At 39.2% G+C, this 23,638-nt stretch overlaps 1 protein-coding gene across 1 annotated transcript in view; it reads right to left on the reverse strand.

Moving 5' to 3' along the window:
• The window catches only part of CNTN3 (contactin 3), a 249,938-nt gene that overhangs the window by 134,541 nt on the left and 91,759 nt on the right, over nucleotides 1-23,638 (reverse strand). The window contains exon 4 of the mRNA XM_049640891.1: nucleotides 17,013-17,108. Within this exon, the coding sequence (XP_049496848.1) occupies nucleotides 17,013-17,108 (96 nt within the window). The remainder of the gene's footprint in view (nucleotides 1-17,012; nucleotides 17,109-23,638) is intronic.

Genomic DNA, 23,638 nt, shown 5'->3' on the forward strand with positions numbered 1-23,638 from the left:
CTTCAGATGTCATTTCACATCTCAAGTGGAAAAGAAAAGGCCTTCTTAAGAGATTTGTGAAATACAACATGTTTTGGCAGTAACATTGAAAACACACTTTGGTTACTGTAAGCCAGTCAGAATGGATCCCCTTATCTGGAGATCAATGATTATGGATGATTGATGGACTAGTTTCCCCGCCAGAAAACACCAGCCTGTTGTTATTACTGTAACAGATGTAATGTGATCCACACATAATTAATTGAATTTACAGAATGCCAGAAATACATTAACTACTCAAAGCATCCCTTAATTTTCTCCCCCAGTTTTCATAATGATATAATGAAGAAACCACCCCTAAAAGTATCAAGAATTCTCCAGGCAAAATAAATATGAATAAATTCGGGCAACTGACTCCACTTGTTTACTGATAAAAGATGTATTCTCCCTCTCCCTCTCTCCCTCTCCCTCTCTCTCTCTCAACCTCCCTTGCTCCCTCTCTTCCTTCCTTTTCCTTATAATCTGTCAATAAAGAATACTGCCCTTATTTTTTTTTTTTGATGCTTATTTTTTTTTTTTTTGAGAGAGAGAGAGATAGAGTGCGAATGGGGGAGGGGCAGAGAGAGAGGGAGACACAGAAACCGAAGCAGGCTCCAGGCTCCTAGCTGTCCGAGCTGTCTGCAGAGAGCCTCGTGGGGGGCTCAAACCCACGGAACGCGACATCATGACCTGAGCTGGAGTCAGACACTTAACCGACTGAGACACACGGGCACCCCGAGAATCCTGCCTTTAAAGGGTATTCAGATGGAACTACAAATTTAAAAGAGGTAAAAACAGAAATGCTGTCTACGAAGAGGAGACGAGAGGTATGTACACCAAGCTTTCCCTTGAGGTCGCTCTCAAACCCTCAGTGCACTTGGGGGAGGACATTTTGAAAATGACTGGTGTGCGCCAGCTTCAAGCTAGGTGAGCATCTCCCCCAGCAAGCCCCCCAAAACATGTGGCCCTGCAAGATGCTGTGTAAACAAAGGGTTCATTTGTCAAGTAAGTTTAGGAAAAATTGCATGCTAGAGTCCTCCTTTTGGATATGTGAACTTAACACCTTACTCTTAAAAGCTCTGAGAAATAAGAGAACAACGTTTTCTTTTGCTTTTCCCAATATTTTTGAAAAAGTGTTTTTTTTAAACTGCCTCACATTTGTACATGATGCTTATTACTGTTCCATAAGAACACAGTATGAGAAATGCTGCTCAATGTCACACAAAAGGGTCTCTGAAGTATAAACATACGCTGATAAAATTTAAAACCACAAGAGAAAATAAGGAGTCTATGGTGGAACACAGAACTTAACTTTACCAATTATACCGAATGTATCAACCCATTAATCAGATGGTCATATCAGGGAGTCTGTGCATAATCAAGTTCCTTAGCCGTGGAAGGTAATCATTATAAGGCAGTATAGGGAATATGTGACACGTTGTATAGAAATCAAATGGGAAATGAAAAGAAGTAAAAGGAGTGAGTTGCAAAATACATAGTATTTTCCGGTTACAATAATATCATGGCCAACATAATGTTAGAAAAATGAGGAAAAAATTTAATTTCTGGATTTACATAAAAATTTACCTCAGGAGCAACACTTCACTTAAAGCTACAAACAGAAAAATTAGTTGTGTTTCTCCTGAGTTACCGTATTTACTCTTGGGAACCTGATGCTTCTTCGTGGGAACTGAGCTTTGCGGACATCCATTAATCTTCCAAAATCACCTTTGTCCAGATAATAACAAATACAGTCTCAAGAACTACTTTTGAGTTTGTACTTATGTGTAATAAAACTCACACATTAACCCCTACAACTCCGCTGTATTTAGCTGACTGGTTTATCCCCACTTTGGGGCATAAAACATCTGATAAGAAAAGTAATGACGTAAAACAGACTAGAAGGGGGAACGCTTAATTAATTACTTCAGAAAAAGTATGTAAAATGAATTTGGAAAACTATTTCTAGAAGGAATGAGATGTGACTTCCAAACACTGCAGGCCCCCGGGAACTCATAATTAGCGGTTTTAATTAACTTTGTTTGGCATTATTTTATATACTCCTGAATCTAATAAAAGTGAATTTTTAAAGACCATAAACCGTAACTTTAACTGTCTCTCAGATTTGTATTCTCGCAGATTGTTGAGTCAATGAGGCTGATTTTTTTAAAATTCGCATTAATTCTATGTCCCTGAGAAGAGGCTTCCATCTATGGCCTACAGGCAGGAAGCGCCCTGGAACCATGTATTATTTAACCCACAGTGTTAAAACTTTTTTGGAAAATTTAGCCAACATAAAGTTTCTAGCTTTTGGTAAAAAAATCTCAACATACTTTCTCCATGGCAATAATCAGCTGGAGGTGAGCAGCATTTGAAACCTCTGGGTGCCATTTTTCACCAAGATATATTGTTCTTGTGTTTTCTTGTTGGTATAGTCAGGATAACATTAATAAACTAGTTATTGTATTTAGATCTCAATCAAATGTAGGGAAATTGAAAGGACGGCTATAAAAGCCAAGTAGCTAAAAAACAAACAAACAAATAAATAAATAAGAGAGAGCATATGGTTGATTATGGTTTTATCAAAATTATTCGTTGCTTATCTATGTGACATTATAGTTCCTAAACCATTTGATTAGCACTAGTCATAATACTTGCTTTGCAAAACAGAATGAGTGTGGAAATGATTGAACTTATAAAGAGATTGAATGGTTCTTGTAATTTTCTTTTCTTACTATCATGAGAATGGCTTATCCCAGATAGAGGCTGCTTTTTCTTAAAGTGAAGAAGTGACATACAATATAGCTGCAGTCAACCCACCCCTGAGAGCCTACAAAATAGGAAATAAACCTTCATTATATATATAACTGTAAGATTATAAGCCATGAGATTTTGGATTTATTTGCTCTGCAGCAGCACTTAGCAAGAAAAATCTCTCCATGTGTTTAATATGCAAAATATGCCTGTGTCTAATGAATTTAAGAGGACATTAGGAGAAACACCATGGTGAGAAGTGTAATCCATAAACGGAAAATACGTGTGACAGAAAACTTAATGAACTAAAAAAAAAACCTATGTACTTTCTGTTTAAAAAATGCAAATAAAGTAAATGATGCTGTTAAAAGATTTAACTTTGTAACTGGAAAAAAAAATTGTCCAAGCCTCAAAACCTGCCCCTGCTCATTCATTTGCATGATTTGACTGGCCCCTGCTTACAGAAAGGCAAGCACTGGGGCATCTCAATGATTGTATTTAAAAACTGAATGTTGTTGGGGCAGGGGTGGCTCAGTCAGTTAAGAAACCGACTTCAGCTCAGATCATGATCTCAAAGTTTGTGAGTTTGAGCCTCACATTAGGCTCACTGCTGAAAATGCAGAGCCTGCCTGGGATCCTCTGTCCTCTTCTCTTTCTGCCCCTCCCCCGCTCGTGTTCCCTCTCTCTCAAAAATAAATGTAAAAAACATTAAAAAAAAAAAAAGAAAGAAAAAAGAACCTGATTCTTGTAATCTTACTGAAAACTTTGCACATGATTCATTTCCCAATTTCTTACAGTTAAATCCTGGTATTTTTATTTTTTTTTAATATTTATTTAGTTTTGAGAGAGAGAGAGAGAGATACAGAGCACAAGTGGGGGAAGGGCAGAGAGACAGAGGGAGACTCAGAATCCGAAGCAGGCTCTAGACTCTGAGCTGCCAGCACAGAGCCCGACATGGGGCTTGAACTTAAGAATCATGAGATAACGACCTTAGCCGAAGTCCAACACTTAACCAACTGAGCCACCCAGGCACCCCAAACCTGGTATCATTTTAAATTCCAACTTGCTATATTTAATAGGGAAAAATATGTTTTAAATAAGGGTGAGGCCTATAAGAGAAACTGATCAATTTTGAAATTCCTTCCCTACACGATCAATCTGGGTTTTATGCTAGACAGGTACACTCCCCTTGACATGAAACACACACACACACACACACACACACACACACACACATGCTTCCACATAACAAAGATAAACAGACCCAAACTACTCAGGGTGAGATGCCAAGCAGTACCCATGAGGATCAAAGGCTAAACGATCTTAACCAATGCCAGGAGTGGTGCTCAGTTCACGTGACTATCAACAAGAACACTTGACTGTGGGCGCTAACAACTTTCCCACACCTGGGAAGGTGGATGTTCAGTTATACATGGCATACCAACAACTATGCTCTCTAAGGCAGCTAATGTGAATGAAGAAAAAACTTAGCTGAGATAAGAACTGCCTAGTTTATAGATAAATGAACACTAATGTTTTATACAAGCCAAGAATTCCATTTCCCTTTCAGAATCTAAATTGTCCTTAATAATAAATTGCAACCACTAAAATACTACAATGCTTACACTTCTCCCATCATGACATTCTTCCATTCCTTGAAATATTCCCTTAACACATTTAAATGTGTATGACTTGATGATAACGTGTCTCAAAATGTTGTTCAAAGACCGTCTGAATCAAAAATTCTCTGGGGCACCTGGGTAGCTCAGTTGGTTAAGCACCCAACACTTGATTTCAGCTCAGGTCATGATCTTGTGGCTCCTGAGTTTGAGTTCTGAGCTGTAGCTCTGTGGCGACAGCATGGAGCCTGCTCGGAAGTCTCTCTCACTCTTTCTCTCTCTCTGCCCTTCCCCAACTAATTCTCTCTCAAAATAAATTTAAAAAAACAACTTAAAAGAAATTCCCTGAGTCATTTATAAAGGGTGCAGATTCCCAAGAAAGACCCCACATTATTTAGTCATTGAGATCACAGAATGAACATTTTTAAAAATTTTTATGTTTATTTATTTTTGAGAAAGAGAGAGAGACAGCACAAGCTGGGGAGGAGCAGAGAGAGGAGGAGACACAGAATCGAAGCAGGCTCCAGGCTCTGAGCTGTCAGCACAGAGCACCACGCAGGACCTGAACTCACAAACTGCGAGATCATGACCTGAGCCGAAGGCGGATGCTTAACCGACTTAGCTATCCAGGCACCCCGTGGAATGAAGATTTTAAACAAGTCCTCCAAATAAAACTTCTCACATAGCCACTAGAGTTCCCAAACAATTCCTTAAGACATGAGATACTATCTGATGTCTCAGGTCCTCATGTGCATATTTTCAAAAGCACAGATCTACCTAAGTATGGCAGAGACGGCCTAGCCATACTTCCAACCTGTTCTCATTTCTTCTCTGGCATAGACAGGACTACACAGTCTTACCTCCTTTGCGCTTAGTGTGACCACGTGACTGGAGACCAGTCAATAGAATGTGCACATAGGTAACGTGTGCCATACGGACCTACTCCACAAAAAGCACACAAGTGGCTTCTTTCACCCTTTTCTTTCTGACACCTTGAGGGAGATAAAGGCAGTGACCATGGATGTCAGACATTGTAATGAATGGGCATAAATGGATGGAGCCAGAGAGCTTGATTTGGACCATATCTAAGCAAGAGGTACATTTTGGCTTGTGCTAATACCTTTTCAGGTTTGTTACCATAGGTCTTGTAATCTTAATTAAAACACTAAGTCCATACAAATGCATTTGCATGGCAAAGCAACCAATGTTTAGCTCTCTCTCTTGCCAGTGCACAGATTACTTCTTAACTCTTACCCAGTGCTACTATGATGTTTGTTTTGTTTGTTTTTAATGATAAAAAGTACCAACTAATGATCATCCTCAATTTCTGCTTCGAATGTTAGGAAACAAAGCCTTTACCATCCTTGATTTGCACTAAATTAACAACCTTATGTTTACTTAAAGCAGACAACATCAGTCAGAGCTCTGTAATTTTTAAATAAGTTCTTGTTGAAGCACTACCACTGTAACAGCGGATTTAAACTCCCAGCTTATGCATGTAATTTTCTTGATGGGCTTAAGTCTCCTTCTGACTTCTGTCTGTGGGTGGATGGCATCCGAGTAAGGAAAACTGCAGCCTTCAGTGTAGGAAAAAGTGATTTTCTCATTGTACTAGGGAAGACCATTTAGAGGATCTGAGAATGAAATGGGAGGGAGAAGCATGAAGCCATGCTGCTGTGATAAAATCTATGTGGAAATGGTCAGTAGCATCCCTGAGAATTTGGGGAAACTCACTCAGAGACCGCAAATGTAAGTAACAGTGAATGCACAGTTTTTTAAAATTGTTTTCTACGACCTTGCCTCCTTCCAGAGACATTGTGGTATGTTCACTGCTGACTTCAATCATAAAAGGATGCTGGAACAGCCCAAGGACATTTGTTGAAACATGTAGCTTCTATTTATTATTTTTTAAAATGCTTATTTATTTATTGAGAGAGAGTGCATGTGAGTGGGGGAGGGGCAGAGAGAGGGGGAGAGAGAGAATCCCAAGCAAGCTCCCAACTGTCTGTGCAGAGCCAGATGTGTGGACTTAACCCACAAACCATGATATCACGACCTGAGCTGAAACCAAGAGTCTGACGCTTAACTGACTGAGCTACGCAGACACCCGTTTCTTTATTTTTTATTTTATTTTCTTTTTCATTATTTATTTTTTAAATGTTTATTTTTTGAGAGAGAAAGAGCAAGCCAGGGAGGGGCAGGGAGGGAGAGAGAAATCCCAAGCAGGCTCCATGCTGTCAGTGCAGAGCTCGACGCAGGGCTGGAACTCACGAACCGTGAGGTCATGACCTGAGCCGAAACCAAGGGTCAGAAGCTTAACCGACTGAGCCACCCAGGCAGCCCTCTTTATTTTTTATTTTAAATTACTTATTAGCCTTGTATCAGTGTCATTCCCCTACCCCAGGACTAGTATGGCCTTTACAGTAATGTCCCTTGAATTAGCTGTGAGCCTTTGGTTGTAAGAAACAGAAGACCACCAGAGTGGGAATGCAGTATATATGTCCCTGTACTAAGGTTGGTGCATAGCACCCCAGGTCAAGAAAGCAGCTGCAAAGGAAGGCAGGCTGGAGAGCCTGTGGCTAATGGGTCCTTAGTCTTTACTCCCGGCCCCTGGTCTCCTAATCCCTCACAGGGCTACATCTCTGCTTCACGTGCATCAGCTTTCTTGGCTGCCTAGCCTACTTAATTGAAATAGTCTGCCTCAAACTTTAAAATTCAGAATTCTTTCCTGTCGGGTCAAATACCAAGTTTCCAGAAGAGAGCATCTGATTGGCCCAGCTTGGTCAGGTTCCTTCTCTGGGCCAATGAGCCAATGCTGGAACATACTATAGGTAGGTGCAGCCTGTGGAGGCCATGGTTGGTGGGGGGGGGTAAGTCCCAGGGGAGAGGCAGTCACTGATGCTTGTACAGGATAAGCATCTCAAAGACATCCCCATTTTTCTATTTCTAAGTGTCACTGTGCTGTTAAACAAGAAACAGCCAAGTCCTTCATCCCTAACCACAGATTAACCAACTCGGAGGGAAACCCAAACATTTTCTGGAACAATGTTCTCTAAAGTGGGGTACAAATATGCCAGGCAAGATAAGCCTCTGGAGTACAGGGAAAAAACACAATAAACCCTCTTTATAGATTTACTTTTATTTAATTTTTATATTTTTCCATAAACTGAAACTATTAGGACTATAGCATATTTTTGCTTAAAAAATAAATCAGACATGTCAAAGAAGTCACATACATTATCTTCTTAAATTCTCACAACCTCCCTATAAAGATAAGTTCTGTGATTATTCCCTGTTTACAGATAATAAACATATTCAGAGGTTAGGCAACATGCCCAAAGTTTGTAGTAAGAGTTAGAACTGGAACTCAAGCAATCTAGCTCTTAGATGCCTGGCTTGTACCCACTATGCCTCCTAAGTATGTCTGAGGGGGGTGGGGAGACAGTGAGACAGAGAGAAAGGAGGTGTTTATATACATTTTAAGTATATCACTGCATATATCAAAAGGTTTTGAAGAACACCATCACAGAAGGCAGATAATATGTAAATCAAAACAAAAAACAAAAGTACAAAACAAACAAACAAAAAAACCCCTGAAGCCTGTAATTGTTATGAACATAGGAAAATCTTTCAAAAACCAACAGATCAGGGCTCCTTGGTGGCTCAGTTGGTTGAGCATCTGACTTCAGCTCATGTCCTGATCTCACATTTGGCTCCTTGCAGTCAGCGCAGAGCCCGGATCCTAGATACCCCCCTCTCTCTGCCTCTCTCCTAGTCATGTTCTCTCCTTCAAAAATAAATAAACATTAAAAAGAAAAAAAAAGCAACAGATCTAGGTCTGAAGCCCAAATCCACTGTTGGGCAGCCTTGGACAAGTCAGCTAACTCCTTTCAGCTTCAGCTTGTCAATACAGAATATGAGAACTATACCCTTCCTTGATGTTATTAGCAATAAACCCAGTGTCTGGTTGAAAAATGGCAACTATAACTATTATTGTTATTTCAGGCATAACCAGTCATCAGCAAACCCACTTTTCTCACTTCCTGTGGGACCACAGGTCCTGAGGGCAAGAGGAGTCCTATTTATCTTTCTATTTCTTACATAATTTCAGGCTTTTCACTTGGAGAGTGGTTTGGGGTAAGCCTCAACTAATATTGGTTTGAATACATTCCTATCCAGTTTATCAACAATGCTCTCAGTTTTTTTTCTCTACTTAATATTAAGATTTGTCAGGTAAGGGGCGCCTGGGTGGCTCAGTCGGTTAAGCGTCCGACTTCAGCTCAGGTCATGATCTTGCAGTTTGTGAGTTCAAGCCCCACATCGGGCTTTGTGCTGTCAGCTCAGAGCCTGGAACCTTCTTCAGATTCTGTGTCTCCCTCTCTTTCTGCCCCTCCCCTGCTCATGCTCTGTCTCTCTCTGCCTCAAAAATAAATAAAAACATTAAAAAAAAAAAGATTTGTCAGGTAAATGGCCATATTTATTATAGTAAAATAGCATTATAAGACATAAAATGCTTTCTACACATCAACAGATATTTGATGGATGCATGAGTAAATCAATGGATGAATAAAATGGATGGGTACGTGCATGGATGGACGGATGTATGTATGTATGTACACATGTATGTATGTATGGACAGGTGGATGGATGTATGGATGGATGTATAGATGGACAGATGGATGGATGGATAGATGGATGGATGGACATACGGATGGATGTATGGATGGGAAAAAGAATAAACGGATAATAGGCAGACTCAGTGAATTCTCAGATTCTACATCCAAGTACTTCAGAGAAACATGAGTGTTCATCTCCATTTCCAACTACAAAATGGATGCTCAGCAATTAAGACTATTCTCTAAAACATATCCTCTCTGCAGAGATCAAAATATTTTGCCTCATCCATATAAGAGCAGCTGAAGTTTGTGTGTCAATAGATTCAGAACATACTTGTCTGAATACTACTATGAATTTGTTAATATTTTGGACTCCTCTAAATGTCAAGTCACATCAGAATTGACATATATTAAAAATCAGTTTTACAATTTGATATATTATTCATTCAGTCTACAGGTGGACTCTCTCCAACTTTTTGCCATGACATGCTAACCTAGCCCCATCCACTCCCCTTTCCCGAGTTAGAAGCAGTAAATTCAGAATGATATTCTATGGGACAGATCCCTATTCCTTAGTAAGCCACCCGTGCACCTGCTTCACCTTGATCTCACAACTTGTAATGGTATAAATGCCTGCGAAGATGCAACTTCTTCAGCTTTAGAGAAAGGGACACCTCTGAATTCTCAGAGCAACATTTCCCAGGGACCAGTGATGCAAATGTGATGGAAACCAAGAAGTCCATGTACATAAACAAAAGTGTAGCTGAAGGAAAAATGACTGCCCAAGATAAAACCGTGTTAAGTTTGCAGATTATTTGCAGAAATTATTCTTTTTGAGTTAATCACATCAAAACACACCAGGTGATATGTTCTGGCACCTTAATGAAGGGTCTAGCCATGGGACACATCTTTCCAGAAAACTCCTACTTGGCACTTTTTCCTCAGGCCTGCCCCATCTCAGCTACCTGAGATGACTTTTGTTTTTCAGTCTTGGGGAAAGGAAGGAAAAGAAAAAAATAAATAAATAAAAAAACAACCAACGATGTTGATACAGAGGGTGTAAATCCCATGCCATCTGGTTATGTTGCTCACAGTTCTCACCTGTGTCACACCAGGATTTTCAAAGTAATTTTTAGCATCAAGTCACTTCATTTCACTACCTGCTGTTTGGCATCTCACATTGTCCTCTGAACAACCCAAAGGCTGTGTTGTTGTAAGTGGATGGCAGTGTCTGGGGCTGTCATTTCAAGAAGAGCATGCACGCAACAAAGACATGGGAAGCTGGATCAGACACCAAACACGGCGGAAGACTACAACCTATTCTCCGCTCAGAATAAATATCATCGGCCATCTTCGGACAAAAATCAACTCTTTATTAACATGCATGCATGCAAGAACCTGATCAGCCTATGAATTCCCGCTTCATTAATATTTATCATGATGTGCCCATGAACTAATCTTGTAACCTTATTTATAATAGGGTAATTTTTCTGGTGCATTTGAATTTCTAATAATTTTGTAGTGATACCAGTAATGGCATGGTAATTACACTAATTCCCAGCTAATTTTCACACTGTTGATAACTAGATTGATAATTAAGCTATAGATAATCCATGCCCAGTCTCTTATTTCTGACTTGTCAATTCCTAGTTTTCCAACTAATTTCCAAGGGGATGCTAATTCCTCTTGCCTTGGAGAGGTACTAGATTTTTCTGTAGAGAAGCCAATGAATAGGAAATGGCAGAAAATGTCACAGAATGAGTAGAAGATAAGACTCCTCTCAAGTGACAGTGACCTGTGTCACTTAGGAGTTTTATGGACTCCTAAGAGAAAGTTCTAATTGTCATCTACCATGAAACAGTTTTTCCTTCTTATTGGCATCAAATAAATGGCGACTGCTCTTAAGCAAAGCAGCCTCAGGTTGCTGCCACTTTCTTATAAATTATCTGCATTGGTGAATTAAGGGAATATAAATAATATATGCAGTTTCCAAGCTTTGGTACCCTGATTTTGGCTCTTTCCGTGTTTAATTCCCTAGCCTATTTTGGAAGAGTATTTCTGATTTTTATCCCAAATAAACAAAAGACAATAAAAAATTTATTGACAAGAGAAGAGATTTTACCATCATTTTACTTGGGCCAGTAACAGAAGAAATAGAAGCCAGAAATTAAAAAAAAAAAAAAAAAAAAAAAAAAAAAAAAAGGTAAGAAGAGCTACTGCGACCTTCAATAAACAGCTGTGAAGTACCTTTAACAGATCACATGGCTGGCTATGGGAAAAACACAACTGAAACCCAAACAAAAGACCTCTATGACCTCCACACGACGCAATGAGTAAGGCCTTTCCAGTGTAGGACGCTTTAGACTCCTGAAGTGTCCCCGTGGAAGAAGAAGGCACAGCAGTGTGGGAAAAGATAAAGCTGCATACTGCATCTGTCGATGATTTAAAAATGCACAGCACACTCTCACCGACATCTCCTTGAGCCTTGTTATGTTCATCTTATTGTGATCCAAAGAGGAAAAGCATCATCACACTCAGAGATCTGAGGCATTCCCAGAAGGGTTTTGCAGAAACTAGTACACCCAACGGATGATGGATCCCGTCAACACCTAAGGTACGTCATATCATGTAATTTAAAGTCTGAAGTCTGTTCTTGGTGTGAGGTTCTCGATGAATTCTTAGATCCAAACTAAAGTCAAGTTCGAGGTTAGGCTGGCCCTTCACATCACACCTGGGAGGTTAGAAGTCAAGACAGAAAACCATGATTGCTTCTTATGCTCGGGACTCTGGGACCTTCATTAAAAAGGACAGTGCCCTAACCCCTAGGACTTAGGAAAAAAGAGTATTTTTAAACAGTTTTTATTGTTTGTTTGTTAGTTGGGTTACTTATTGATTGACTGATTGATTGACTGGTTCTCAGAGAGAAAGACAGAATGTGAGTGGGGGAGGGGCAGAGCGAGGGAGAGAGAGAATCCCAAACAGAATACATGCTGTCGGCACAGAGTTTGACATGGAGCTTGATCTCCTCACTGAGAGATCATGACTTGAACTGAAATCAAGAGTCTGAATCTTGGGATGCCTGGGTGGCTCAGTCAGTTAAGCATCTGACTCTTGATTTCAGCTCAGCTCATGATCTTACTGTTCATGAGCATTGGGTTCTCTGCTCGCAGCACAGAGCCTGCTCCAGATCCTCTGTCTCCCTCTCTGTCTTCCCCTTCCCCCACTCTCTCTCAAAAAGAAATAAACATTAAACAAAAAAGAGTCAGATGTTCAACCTGAGCCATCTAGGCACCCCATAAAAAAAAGAGTTTATGAGACATTACATATAAATCTGTTTGAGACCAGGAAGGCCACAAAGCAAGGGAATAAATCTGAGTAAAGAGCATCTTGAGAAAGACTCTAGGCTTGAATGGAAAAAAAAAATTAAAAAAAAAAGTGATGTCCTCAGCGGGGAGGTAATTATTTTGGTTCTGAAGTTACAAACCTATTCCAGTGTTTGGGCCAAGAAACTGGGTAGGGAAAAGGGAAGGAGTGAGGGCAGAAGTAGGTAACAGGAAATCCTCAGGGACTCCACCTAATGGAACAGACAGGGTAGGGTGTTGTTATTCAGAGTGTGGCCCAAGGACCAGTAGCATCAGCTTCAGAAGAGAGCTTATTAAAAATGCAGAATCTCAGGTCTCAAACCAGACCCAGTGAATCAGAATCTGCATTTTATCAAGTCCCCAGTTGATTCATTTGCAAGCAAAGTCTCAGAAGTACTGGACTGGAACATACCTCAGTTGGGCATTTGGTTGAACTCTGGAAAGATTTCTGCTCAGGAGACTTTGGCATTGCTGATCTGTTGTGCTCACATAAATAATGGCCTTGAATATTAAGACAGAGCCATTAACTCTGCTGCATCTGGTATGAAATGTCAGAAGCCCTTGGCTTAGGATAGTGACACTTTCACTGAGGACTCTGTGCCTTTGTACCACCATCATGTAGAGAATGGCAACTGGGGGTTGCTTTAGGTTGTGCCAGAATAGAAAGAGGCCCGGCCAGGAGCCAGCCATTCCACTTCCTCAGAGTTCTATGATTTTAGGTAGACTGCTTCCTCTCACAGACACACTTTCCGAACTCCCAAATTGTAGCCCTAAACAACAGCTGGGAGACTCAGGGCTGAAGCTTACTTTCTGGCCTCCTGCCTCATCTATCATTTATAAACAAGAAGGTTGGGGCGGGGGGAGCCTGAGTGGCTCAGTTGGTTAAGCGTCCGACTTCGGCTCAGGTCATGATCTTGTGGTTTGTGAGTTCAAGCCCCACACTGGGCTCTGTGCTGACAGTTCAGAGCTGGGAGCCTGGGAGCCTGCTTCGAGTTCTGTCTCCCTCTCTGCCCCTCCCCCACTTGTGTTCTGTCTCTCTCTCCCTCTCAAAAAAATAAACATTAAAAATATTTATAAACAAGAAGTTTGGGCTCAAGGCATTCAGGTATTGGCTGGGTGAGAGCTGAGCCTCCTGGCATCTCCAGGACTAAAGTTTCTGACTCTACCTTAGATTGTCACTCATCCAATTCCTCTTCATACTTTTAATCAAAGGAATCTCCTGGCAGAAGATTTCCACAAAGAGCCAGCACACTGTTTAGCATCTAAGTAGCACTCCGTGAACAGAGTTGCTGTGACTATGTCTGTTGTTTTTACTATTACGATTATTATTTGCCATTCTGAGCCTACTATGTCAGGGTATTCCTCAGGTAGGGAATATGGTGGATGAGTAAGTACGACGGTGTCTTTAGTAATTAGAAAATGACAACACAATTAAACATTTCTGGCCATGGAGAAGGGACCAAGAAAAAATGAAAAAAGGGGAAGTGAATGAAGGTAGAGCAGGGTGGTAAGACAGAGAAGGGCAAGTGCGTGTCCTGTAGAGTCACAGAATGGGCCATGAATGCCACATATCACATGTTCTGATAAACCCTGGTGTTGTAGCTTCAGTTGTTTTATGCCCTGCCTCACACTTTCCACTGAATAAAACTCCCTAAATCAATAGGCGATAGGAAGAAGAACTGATTATCAGCTGTTCTGGCTGGAGTTCACTCTCATTTGTCAGTGCCTGCACCGGTCTGGGTGGCACCCAGGGCATATTGGTTGTTAGATGCTTATACCTCTAGAAACAAAGTTACTCGTGATTTCTCAAAAAAGCATTTATGACTGACCAAATCTTTAAAAAGGATTCCTTTATTCATTCCATGAATGTGTCCATTTGTTCAAACAATATTTACTGTCTACTTGTTATCAACCAGCCTTTTGTGGCTTAGCAAGTATGTATTAAATTATTTTCACATGTGCTGAAGAAGGTTGCCTTCCCTTGGGCACCTGGGTGCAGAACAAAGAGCAACTTGGACTCTGTCTTCAAGGAGTTCACCAGCCAATGTGTCAGGGCAGTGAATGTAAATTGTTGAGTATCTTAGCATTAGGCAGACTTGGATCAATGAGAATCCTATTTTCAGCATCTAACTCTGACACTGTAGCCCTCATCATTTTCCTGTACAATCTAGCACTAAAGAAGGTATGCTTCTGTTCAGTTCTTTACAATTCCATGCATGGTCTAGGCTCTTGAGGGCTAACGTGGCCTCTCCGGGGAAATTTCTTTCCTTCTTCATCTACAAGCCTACTTGACTTTCACAGTTACCCCAACCCATGTGCTTCAAACATAAAAAGAGAAATACATGAAGTCACCAATAGTTCCCCAAGTGCATGATATTAGAAAAGAATTCATCTTCTGTAGCATGTCTCATGCAACAGGTTAGTCAACTGAAAGGTCCCTCCTTTGTTATCAGCAAATATATCTAATCATAAAAATACTTAAATATCACTCAGTCAGGATCTTAAGTCAGGACAACATTTCCAAAGCTCCTCACAGACAAGATTCTCCAGTTGTTTTTTATATTCATTTTAAAAAATAAATTTATTTTGACACTTCCTTGGTAGGTGTACTTCTAGCCATTGTTTCTAATACATTGCCTTGCTTTTTCTCCTAACAAAACCCTTCTCTTCTTTTAGAAAATGCATCTTTTTCATACAAGTGCTTCTCAGTAGACACAGCTGGCCCTGACCCTCTGCTGTAGGAATAATCTCCTAAATAAGGTTAATCGGGTTAAAATCAAGAGCCATTGAACAACAGGTTGTCTGCTTCATTAGGATCGCTAGCATTAAGGACCACAACAGCTTGGAGTTAAAAGAGACCACCTTTGCCACCACAAGGAGTCTACATTACATAGTATCAACGTTGAGGGAAGCAGGGCCAAGATATCCAAAGAAAGGACACTTGTTCATGAAACTGGCTGAACCTGTGGCTCCAGCAGACTGGGAGACTAGGTTCCCAGGGAGGAGACACTGAGATAGAGTTTGGGATATTTTTATCAATGATCAAAGCTTATAAAAGGAAGGAAGCAGGAACAGGACTGGGAAGAGAAAGAAGTCCAAGTGTGATGTGGCCCAACAATGCCCTGTACATCCTGGCAGCAGGCTCTGGAAGACTGCCCACCAAAATGTTGGGCAGAAAAGGCTGACTCTTCAATCCTTCCCTGATGAGTCACCAGATGTGGGCTCTCAAGACAGGGGGTAGATTATGGGCAGGTGACTCTCTACAGTTGAGGAGATTGAAAGGGAGTTGAGAGTTAGAGGCTATCCACTGACTCTACCATGCACAGTGAGGCAGTAAGTCTTTCCAGGTGGTGTATCTCTGTGACAACCACACAGTTCTACTAGAAGCCAACTTATCATCCCAGTGATGTGGGCCAGTAAATTCCCTATTTTCTTCAAGTGGGTTTGAGCTCGGTTCCTCTTATTTGCATTCAAGAGACTCTGTTTCCCTTCAAAGTTAAAATTCCTCTGTAACTTCAAGATTCCAGAAAATATATACTACTCAAGTACTTTGGGGAGCCCGATGTAAACCATTCCCCCAACATCATGGCAATCATGTGTGCTAATCAAGCCCTCCAGCTGGCTCATACATTTCAAGTGATCAGAGAGTGATGATGGCAAATGTTTGTTTCATTGGACTGAGGGTTTGATTAAAACTGGCAAGTCACTGAGGGAAAAGGACTTTGGTTTGTATGTCACAAAACAAATAAAGTCCAACATATTTTCATTTGAATAAACTTCACCACGATGAGAAGAAGACTTCTCAGTTTTGCCTTTGGCCAGAAAGATCCTCTCTAACCTGTTTAGCTCTCAGTAATTCCCATCCTCTCAAGAACAGAATTGTTTGTGTCTTCAAGAACAGTGATTTATACATTAATAATGCCCTCTCTATTCCTGTAAGTGACCAAGTTTGCAATAGTGAGCACAAGAGCAAAATAAAACCAACACTCCAGGCTCTTGCTAGGGAGCAATGCTTATTAAGTTATTTTCAAATGTACTGAAGTTCATTTTCACTCTGAGTTTTTAGCAGTATTTCAATTTATAGCAATGTAGCATAAAACGTGCAACACCAACGCCCCAACGAAAATGATGTGAATACACATACGCATATTATTTTGATATATATATATACACATACATACATCACATGGATACAGAGGTCCAATGTCATATATTAATCATGTTGAAGTGTGTGTATGAGACAGAGAGAGAGAGAGAGAGAGACAGGAAGAGGGGGAGAGAGAGAGGTAGGGAGAGAGAGAAGGGGGAAACCATAAAGACTCTAATGTAGGTCATGTTCTAGAACGAAATAACAAATGATATGGTGTAGAAGCACCGTTCAGCACCATTAGGTAATTGAAACAAACTTGATCTCACTTCCCTTTACAGCACTCCTTGTTGAAATAAATTATGTTTATAAACTTCTCGGGATGGACTATCTTTTGTATAGTTTCTTATATTCCAACTCAGCTGACAGAATCCAATACTTGGGCTATCAATTTTCTCAGGGTAATTTAGGGAAGCAATAACAGTACATATGCTGTTGGTCTTGCACTGAAACTTAGTCAATGAATATAAAAAAACACAAACAGACCACTTCTCACCTCCGGAGTGTGGCGGCGGGCCACAGAGCAGGACGACTCCCTGGCCTTCACGCACAGACACTGTACTTCTCATTTTGGTTTTAAAATTTTCAAGATCTATTGTGAAAACAAAACAGAAAGGAATTTCAGAAAGAACACTACAAATTAAAATGTTAACACAGAGCCAATCCTTTCTTTTGCACGATAAAACCCTTTCTCAGGAATCTCAAGAGGAGAACATTTTCTTTGAGAAGGAAAATTGGGGGTTTTGATTTATTAATGCTTCTTTGAAATCCAGCAATACAATAAAAATATAAACTCACTAATCCTGTGGTGTTTTAACAGTGTCAGATGGCCTAGGCTACCCCAAAGGACAAATCAGGTATTAGAATTAAGTAATTAGAAAATATGACTCAAAGACAGAAATGAAAGATCTTGAACCAAAAATATACATGAACCAATATCCACATATGCCACAGTGATTCATCAAATCATGAAGACGTTTAGCTTTACCTTATAATGAAAGCCAGCTATTCATGAATTTCTCTCCCCAAATACTTTATTATCAGTAGCCTAAATAAATTTTATCCTACCTACAATTATTGCTGTTATTTACAAAAATAATTGAAAATAATCAGGTTCTGGATACAAGTCTATTTGTTCTAAGTCTTGAAGGGTTCTATACAGGATATGCATCACTTGAAATTACCATGCAGGTTGAATTCAAAGGATAACAGTATATTAAATCCACCTACTCCTTTTTATTTGTAGTTGTGAAAAAAATGCAAATAATTTTTATAACTGCCCAAAGACTTTTCCCCCCAAATTTTTAATAGAGGAATCAAGGCAAATACTATTATGACCACCAGTGATTATGTTTAAAAATTGTTTAATTTCTTCCAGTAACAATCCAGGAAAATAAATTCTGATTCTTATTCTCCAGCATAAATTACAGAATGGAGAAAATTTCATTGGCTCATTTTGAACAAAACTTAAGCCTTTTGGGGAAATAAAAAGCATGAAAAAAATCTACTGTTTCTTTGAACCCAAAAACTGTGAATTCCACTTTTAATATACTCAATGGTGTCACTTTCTGTATCAGAACAATTGCACTGTCAATTTGTGAAAGAATACACTCATTTCCTAGCTCATAAGTGTTCATATAAATTGCTTAAGTGGTGAGGCAATATGTGTATTTCAGAACACGACCTGGAAAATTTCAACTTTGTCTTGAAAAATGTAAAAAGCAAAATAATTATCTTCAAACGGATAAAAACTACAAACTGTAGGCAGTTATGAATATTCTAAGCACTTAAAATCAGCCCATTGGAAGGAAATAAGAGGGTCTATTTGCTTCATTTTAATGTTTCTGAAAAATAGTATTAAACTACTAGGTTTAATAGGCATGGAATAGGTTACAGGCATGGGATAAAGCTATTCAGCAAAACTCACTCTGTATGCCCATAAAAGAAAAAATTTTACATCTGGACTTATTTTAACCAGAAGTTACCTTACAAAAATGATATGACAACTGAGCATTATATTATCTTCAATGTGTAAGTAAAATGCAACATAATCAAAACATGAAGCCTCCTGAAATACACCTGAGTTGGAACTGCAAAATTGTACCATCCAAATATTTCCCAGTGACTAAACAGGGGAGTACTTCATATCAGAATGTAGCCTATATATGGAAAAATAATATCAAATAATGATTTTCTGGCAACCAAGTATGTATCATCATTTCTTATTTCTTACCCAATTCTTGTTTTATTCTGTTACATAAATTCACACCATGGAAGTGATTCATCCCTGGTTTTAGCTGGAATATGCACAAAAGGATAAACCAGTTCTATGGAAACTAATAACGTCTTTTTTCCCCAAAAGGTAAAAATCCCTTTTGCCTAAAGCACTGATACTGTGCAACAGATGAGCCCATTGCTCTAGACACTTGCATTGAAACAGTCTCTATGCTACACATGGACAAAGAACATTATTTTTTTGGATATCTGTAGCCAGTTTGTGGAGCATATACATCAGGGATAGCAAAGAAAAATACCTGTACTGGCTTTAACATGTTTTCCAGGGCTTTGTTGCTAGCAAACTGTGACTACAATGAAGTTTTGTTTTCTTTAAAACACAGTCCTCTGAATTCTTACTTTATGTTACTCAAAGTGCGGTCCAGGACCACCTGCATTATTATCACCTACGATTCTTATTACAAATGCAGATACCTGGGAAATTGCTTAAAACTAGTCAGTTAGAAGGAGATCTGCAGTTTTAACAACCTTACTGGCTAAAGTTTGTGCACACAAAATATAACTTTGTGGCTTCCTATTAAGATGTACTAAGTTCAACCCAGATTAAGTATCTTAAAACATATCTCAAATATTTTGGAGCATATGAAAATGCCCATGGGATAAAGAATCTGTTAAACATCCATTTAACAGTAGGGATAAAAAGTGAAGCTGTCACTAACTGAACAAGTATTCACTTAAGACTTCAGCCTGCTGCATGCTAGGTTCTGAAATACCAATCACTGGGGCTTCCTTTCAAAGAGAGCCCTGTGTGGTAAGAGACTTGAGACCAACAGCAAGAACCTTGCTCTTCTGGTGGTAAGTACACAGAGGAACAAACATTCAACCGAGAGACGGAAAAGATGCCTTGAAAGAGTAGCAATCAGCCAGTCAAATCCAGGATGGGGTGCAGAGGGTGGGGGTGTTGAGGGGGAGATTCTGTTCAGACAGAGGAATCAACAAAGGAAAACCACTGATGCAAAAGAACACCTCCTTCAAAATACAGCCAGATTCCCACCCTTTGGGGGTAACACTAAGGACTACAGAGATAAAGGTAGCATAAACGTCTGCGAAGTTTTAGATTACTGAAATACCTATTGGATGGTTACATGTGTAACCCAAACTCAAGGATGCCTGTAGTCCACTCTTGGCAAGAATTGTATTAGGACAACTCTGCTTAGGAGTCAAAATAAATAAAAACTAAATCCAGAATTTGTTAGTAGAAATAGTAGATTAAAAAACATCTAAGAATTTTATTTTTGTCTCCTTTCCAATTCTTGCAGACTCTGAAATTATTTTGGAGTCTCTAATTAGCTGGACTTTAAAAACAAACTAACATGATAGAAGAACATCTAAAAGAAGTACAGTTAACATCATATTTGATGGTGCAGGACTGAATGCTTTCTCCCTAACATCAGGAATATGACAAGGACATCCATTCTTACCACTAAAATTCTAACCACTGCAATATTGAAAGGAAAAGAAATTAAAAAGTATACAGTTTGGAGATGAAGAAATAAACTACCCCTGTTTGCAGATGACATGTCTAAATTAAAATCAGAAGTAATCTGTCAAAACAAAAACAAAACAAGACCTCTCAGTATAAATCAGTGAGCTAAATAGGTCAAAGGATGCAATTTCTACATACAAACACTGAGCATGCAAAAACCAAAATTAAAAACACAAAACTACTCACAATCATTCAAAAAAAATTAGATCCTTAGGCATACAGATAATAAAACATGTGAAGGATCTATATGCTGAAAAAGACAAGATACTGAGAGAAAACAAATGTAACCAAATGGAGAGTCATACATACTGTGTTCAAGGACTGGAAGTCTCAACATAGTATGAACTCTGCAAATGATATGCAATTAGTATTAAAATTCCAGAACATTTAAAACATTTGTTCTCTTACTTTTTGAAGGTACTGGCAAGTTTTTTAAAAATTTTACATGTAAAAGCACAGGCCTGAGAATAGCGAACACCGTCTTCACTGAGAAGAATAAAGTGGGAAGAATCACTCTACTTAATACTAAGATTTATTTTATAGCTACAAGGATCAAGACACTGTGGTACTGGCAGAGAAATAGGTACACAGGTCAATGGAAGAGAACAGGCTAGAAATAGACTCATATAAATATGCTCAACTGATTTTGAACAGTGGCAGATGCAATTAAATGGAAGGAGAGCCTTTCAATCACATGGTGACAAAGCAGCTAGACAACTATATGCAAAAAAAAGAAAAAAGAAAAAAAAAGAAAAAAAGACCTAACCTTCACTCATATATAAAAATTAACTCAAAATGAATCATAAACTTAAATGAAATATATATATATATATATATATATATATATATATATATATATATATATAAACAAACTTGGGAGAAATACATAGGGAGAACATCTTTGTGACCTACAACTAAGCAAAGAGTTTTTGACAACAAAAGACCTGACAAGTACCTGGATCATTAAGGGAAGACTGATAAATTGGATTTTATCAAAATTAAAAACTTTTGCCTTAGGAAAGCCCATGTAAAGAAAATGAAAAACCAACTACAGAATGGGAAGAATGTTTGCAAACCACTTGACCAGGAAGTGAATAGTACCTAGAATAAATAAGTCCTCACAAAACTCAGTAATAAAAACCTAAAGTATTCAGTTAGAAAATGGGCAAACAACCTGAACAGACACTTCCTTGAAGAGAATACACAGATGGCTAATAAGAATGTGAAAAGATGTTCAGGAGAAATATAAAGTAAAACCTCAATAAGACAGCACAGCACACATATCCGAGTGGCTAAAACTAATAAACAGTGACAACACTAAACCCTGAAGGTTTAGGATGTGGAGAAACTGGATCACTTGTACTTTGCTGGTGGGAATGCAAAATGTTACAGCCTTTCTGGAAAACAGTTTGGCAGTTTCGTATAAAACTAAACACACAAATACCATATCATCCATTTATCCCAAGAAAATGAAGACATACCTTCACACAAAAATCTGTACACAAAAGTTCATATAGCTTTATAGGCAATAGCCCTGAACTGGAAATAACCCAGATGTCCTGCAATGGGTCAGTGGTTAAACTCACACTGGTAGATACATATCATGGACTACCATGCAGCAATAAAAAGCAATGAACTACTGATACACCTTACAACTTGTGTGGATCTTCAGAATTATACTGAGTGAAAAAAAATCCCAAATAATCCTGAAAGGTTACCTGCTGTATGATTCCCTTTAGATATTATTTTTTCATTAAAATAAAAAACTAGAAGTAGAGAACAGATCAGTGGTGGCCAGTGTTTGGGAAGGTGGGAGCAGGGAGATGGGTATGGTTATAAAAGCATTGTCGGGGATACTGACTGTAGTCAGATACACAAACTACACAAGTGATAAAACTGTATAGAACTACACACACACACACAGACACACACACACACACACACACACACACAGATGAGTACATGTAAAATTGGGGAAATATGAGTGAGAAACAAAGAAAAACAAAGAAAAAAATCCAGCTCTCCATATTTCATTTTATTTTACTTTACTCTTCCTCCACACCCCCCCCCCCAGTCAGATATTCCAAAGCTCTAAGCACACCATGGGGCCAGTATCTCCAAGGCTGGCATCAAAGGGAGATGTGTAGAGCCAGGAAAGAAGTACACTCCTTATTCAGAATGCTTTCTCATCCATTCACCTGGATCATTCCTGGAGTATAAAATAACTACCTTGATGCCTGTCTGTTAATATTCTAGATTGAGCAGATTTTCCATGGACTTCTCAAGGACTTTACTTTTTAAAATTTTTTTACCATTTATTTGAGAGAGACAGAGCGAGAGCGAGTGAGCACAAGCAAGGGAGCGGCTCAGAGAGGAGACACACAATCTGAAGCAGGCTCCAGGCTCTGGGCTGTCAGCACAGAGCCCGACGGGGGGGGGGGGGGGTCCACGAACTATGAGATCATGACTTGAGCCGAAGTCGGCTGCTTAACTGACTGAGCCACCCAGGTGCCCCTCAAGGACTTTACTTTTAGGCTGATCTCCCCAAGCTGTGGAGAGGAAGACAAGACCACAAGAAACCAGTGATACATATACAGAAAAGACTGGGGTGACTCTGATTTTCTGACAATCTTGGGCTCAGTTTGGAATCTGATTCCACTTCCTGTATATTGCGGGTGTTGCTTTCTCCATGTAGATTAATTCAGGTAATCACCTAGCAAGCAGAATGTGAAATGTCACTGAGTATAACCGCAGGGCTACTGTGCACAAGTGTACCTCTGCGTGACTTAAAATGAGTCAAACAAAGGCTTTGTTTCCTACCAAAGTCAGTTAGGGAAATGCGGGGTTAAGCCAAATTAAATGAGTTTCTTTATACAGAATAAATCAGTGACCTTAATATAAAATACACACTCATGAGGTCTACTAATGTCAGATGGAAATTGAGCATCCTAAACATATCTGACCAAAGAATTCTGTGTAGAACATTTTACGGGAAATGCTGGAAAAGGCCATATGTTGAATTAGGTACACATATGTGCAATTGGGTATGCCATAAATACCAAAAAAAAAAAAAAAAAAGATGCCAATAAAAGACTGAGAAATAAAACAAACCATTTTCTTCCTAAGAGGATTAAAATGAAGCATAAAAGTGGCAATATGTCGGAAATTTTGGCCAGCTGAGTAAATAGCTTTAACACTTAAAAATTTAGACCTCTGCCTCCAAACACCTTGTGATCATTTGCACTTAGAGCGTGAGAACTATTAAAATCATTATCACTGAAAGCTGCAAGTGAACTTTACTAGTTGTGTAACTCAATTGTATTTGATGCTATGAGGTGAAG

This window comes from Panthera uncia, chromosome A2, assembly GCF_023721935.1.
Source record: "Panthera uncia isolate 11264 chromosome A2, Puncia_PCG_1.0, whole genome shotgun sequence".
Classification (NCBI taxonomy): domain Eukaryota; kingdom Metazoa; phylum Chordata; class Mammalia; order Carnivora; family Felidae; genus Panthera; species Panthera uncia.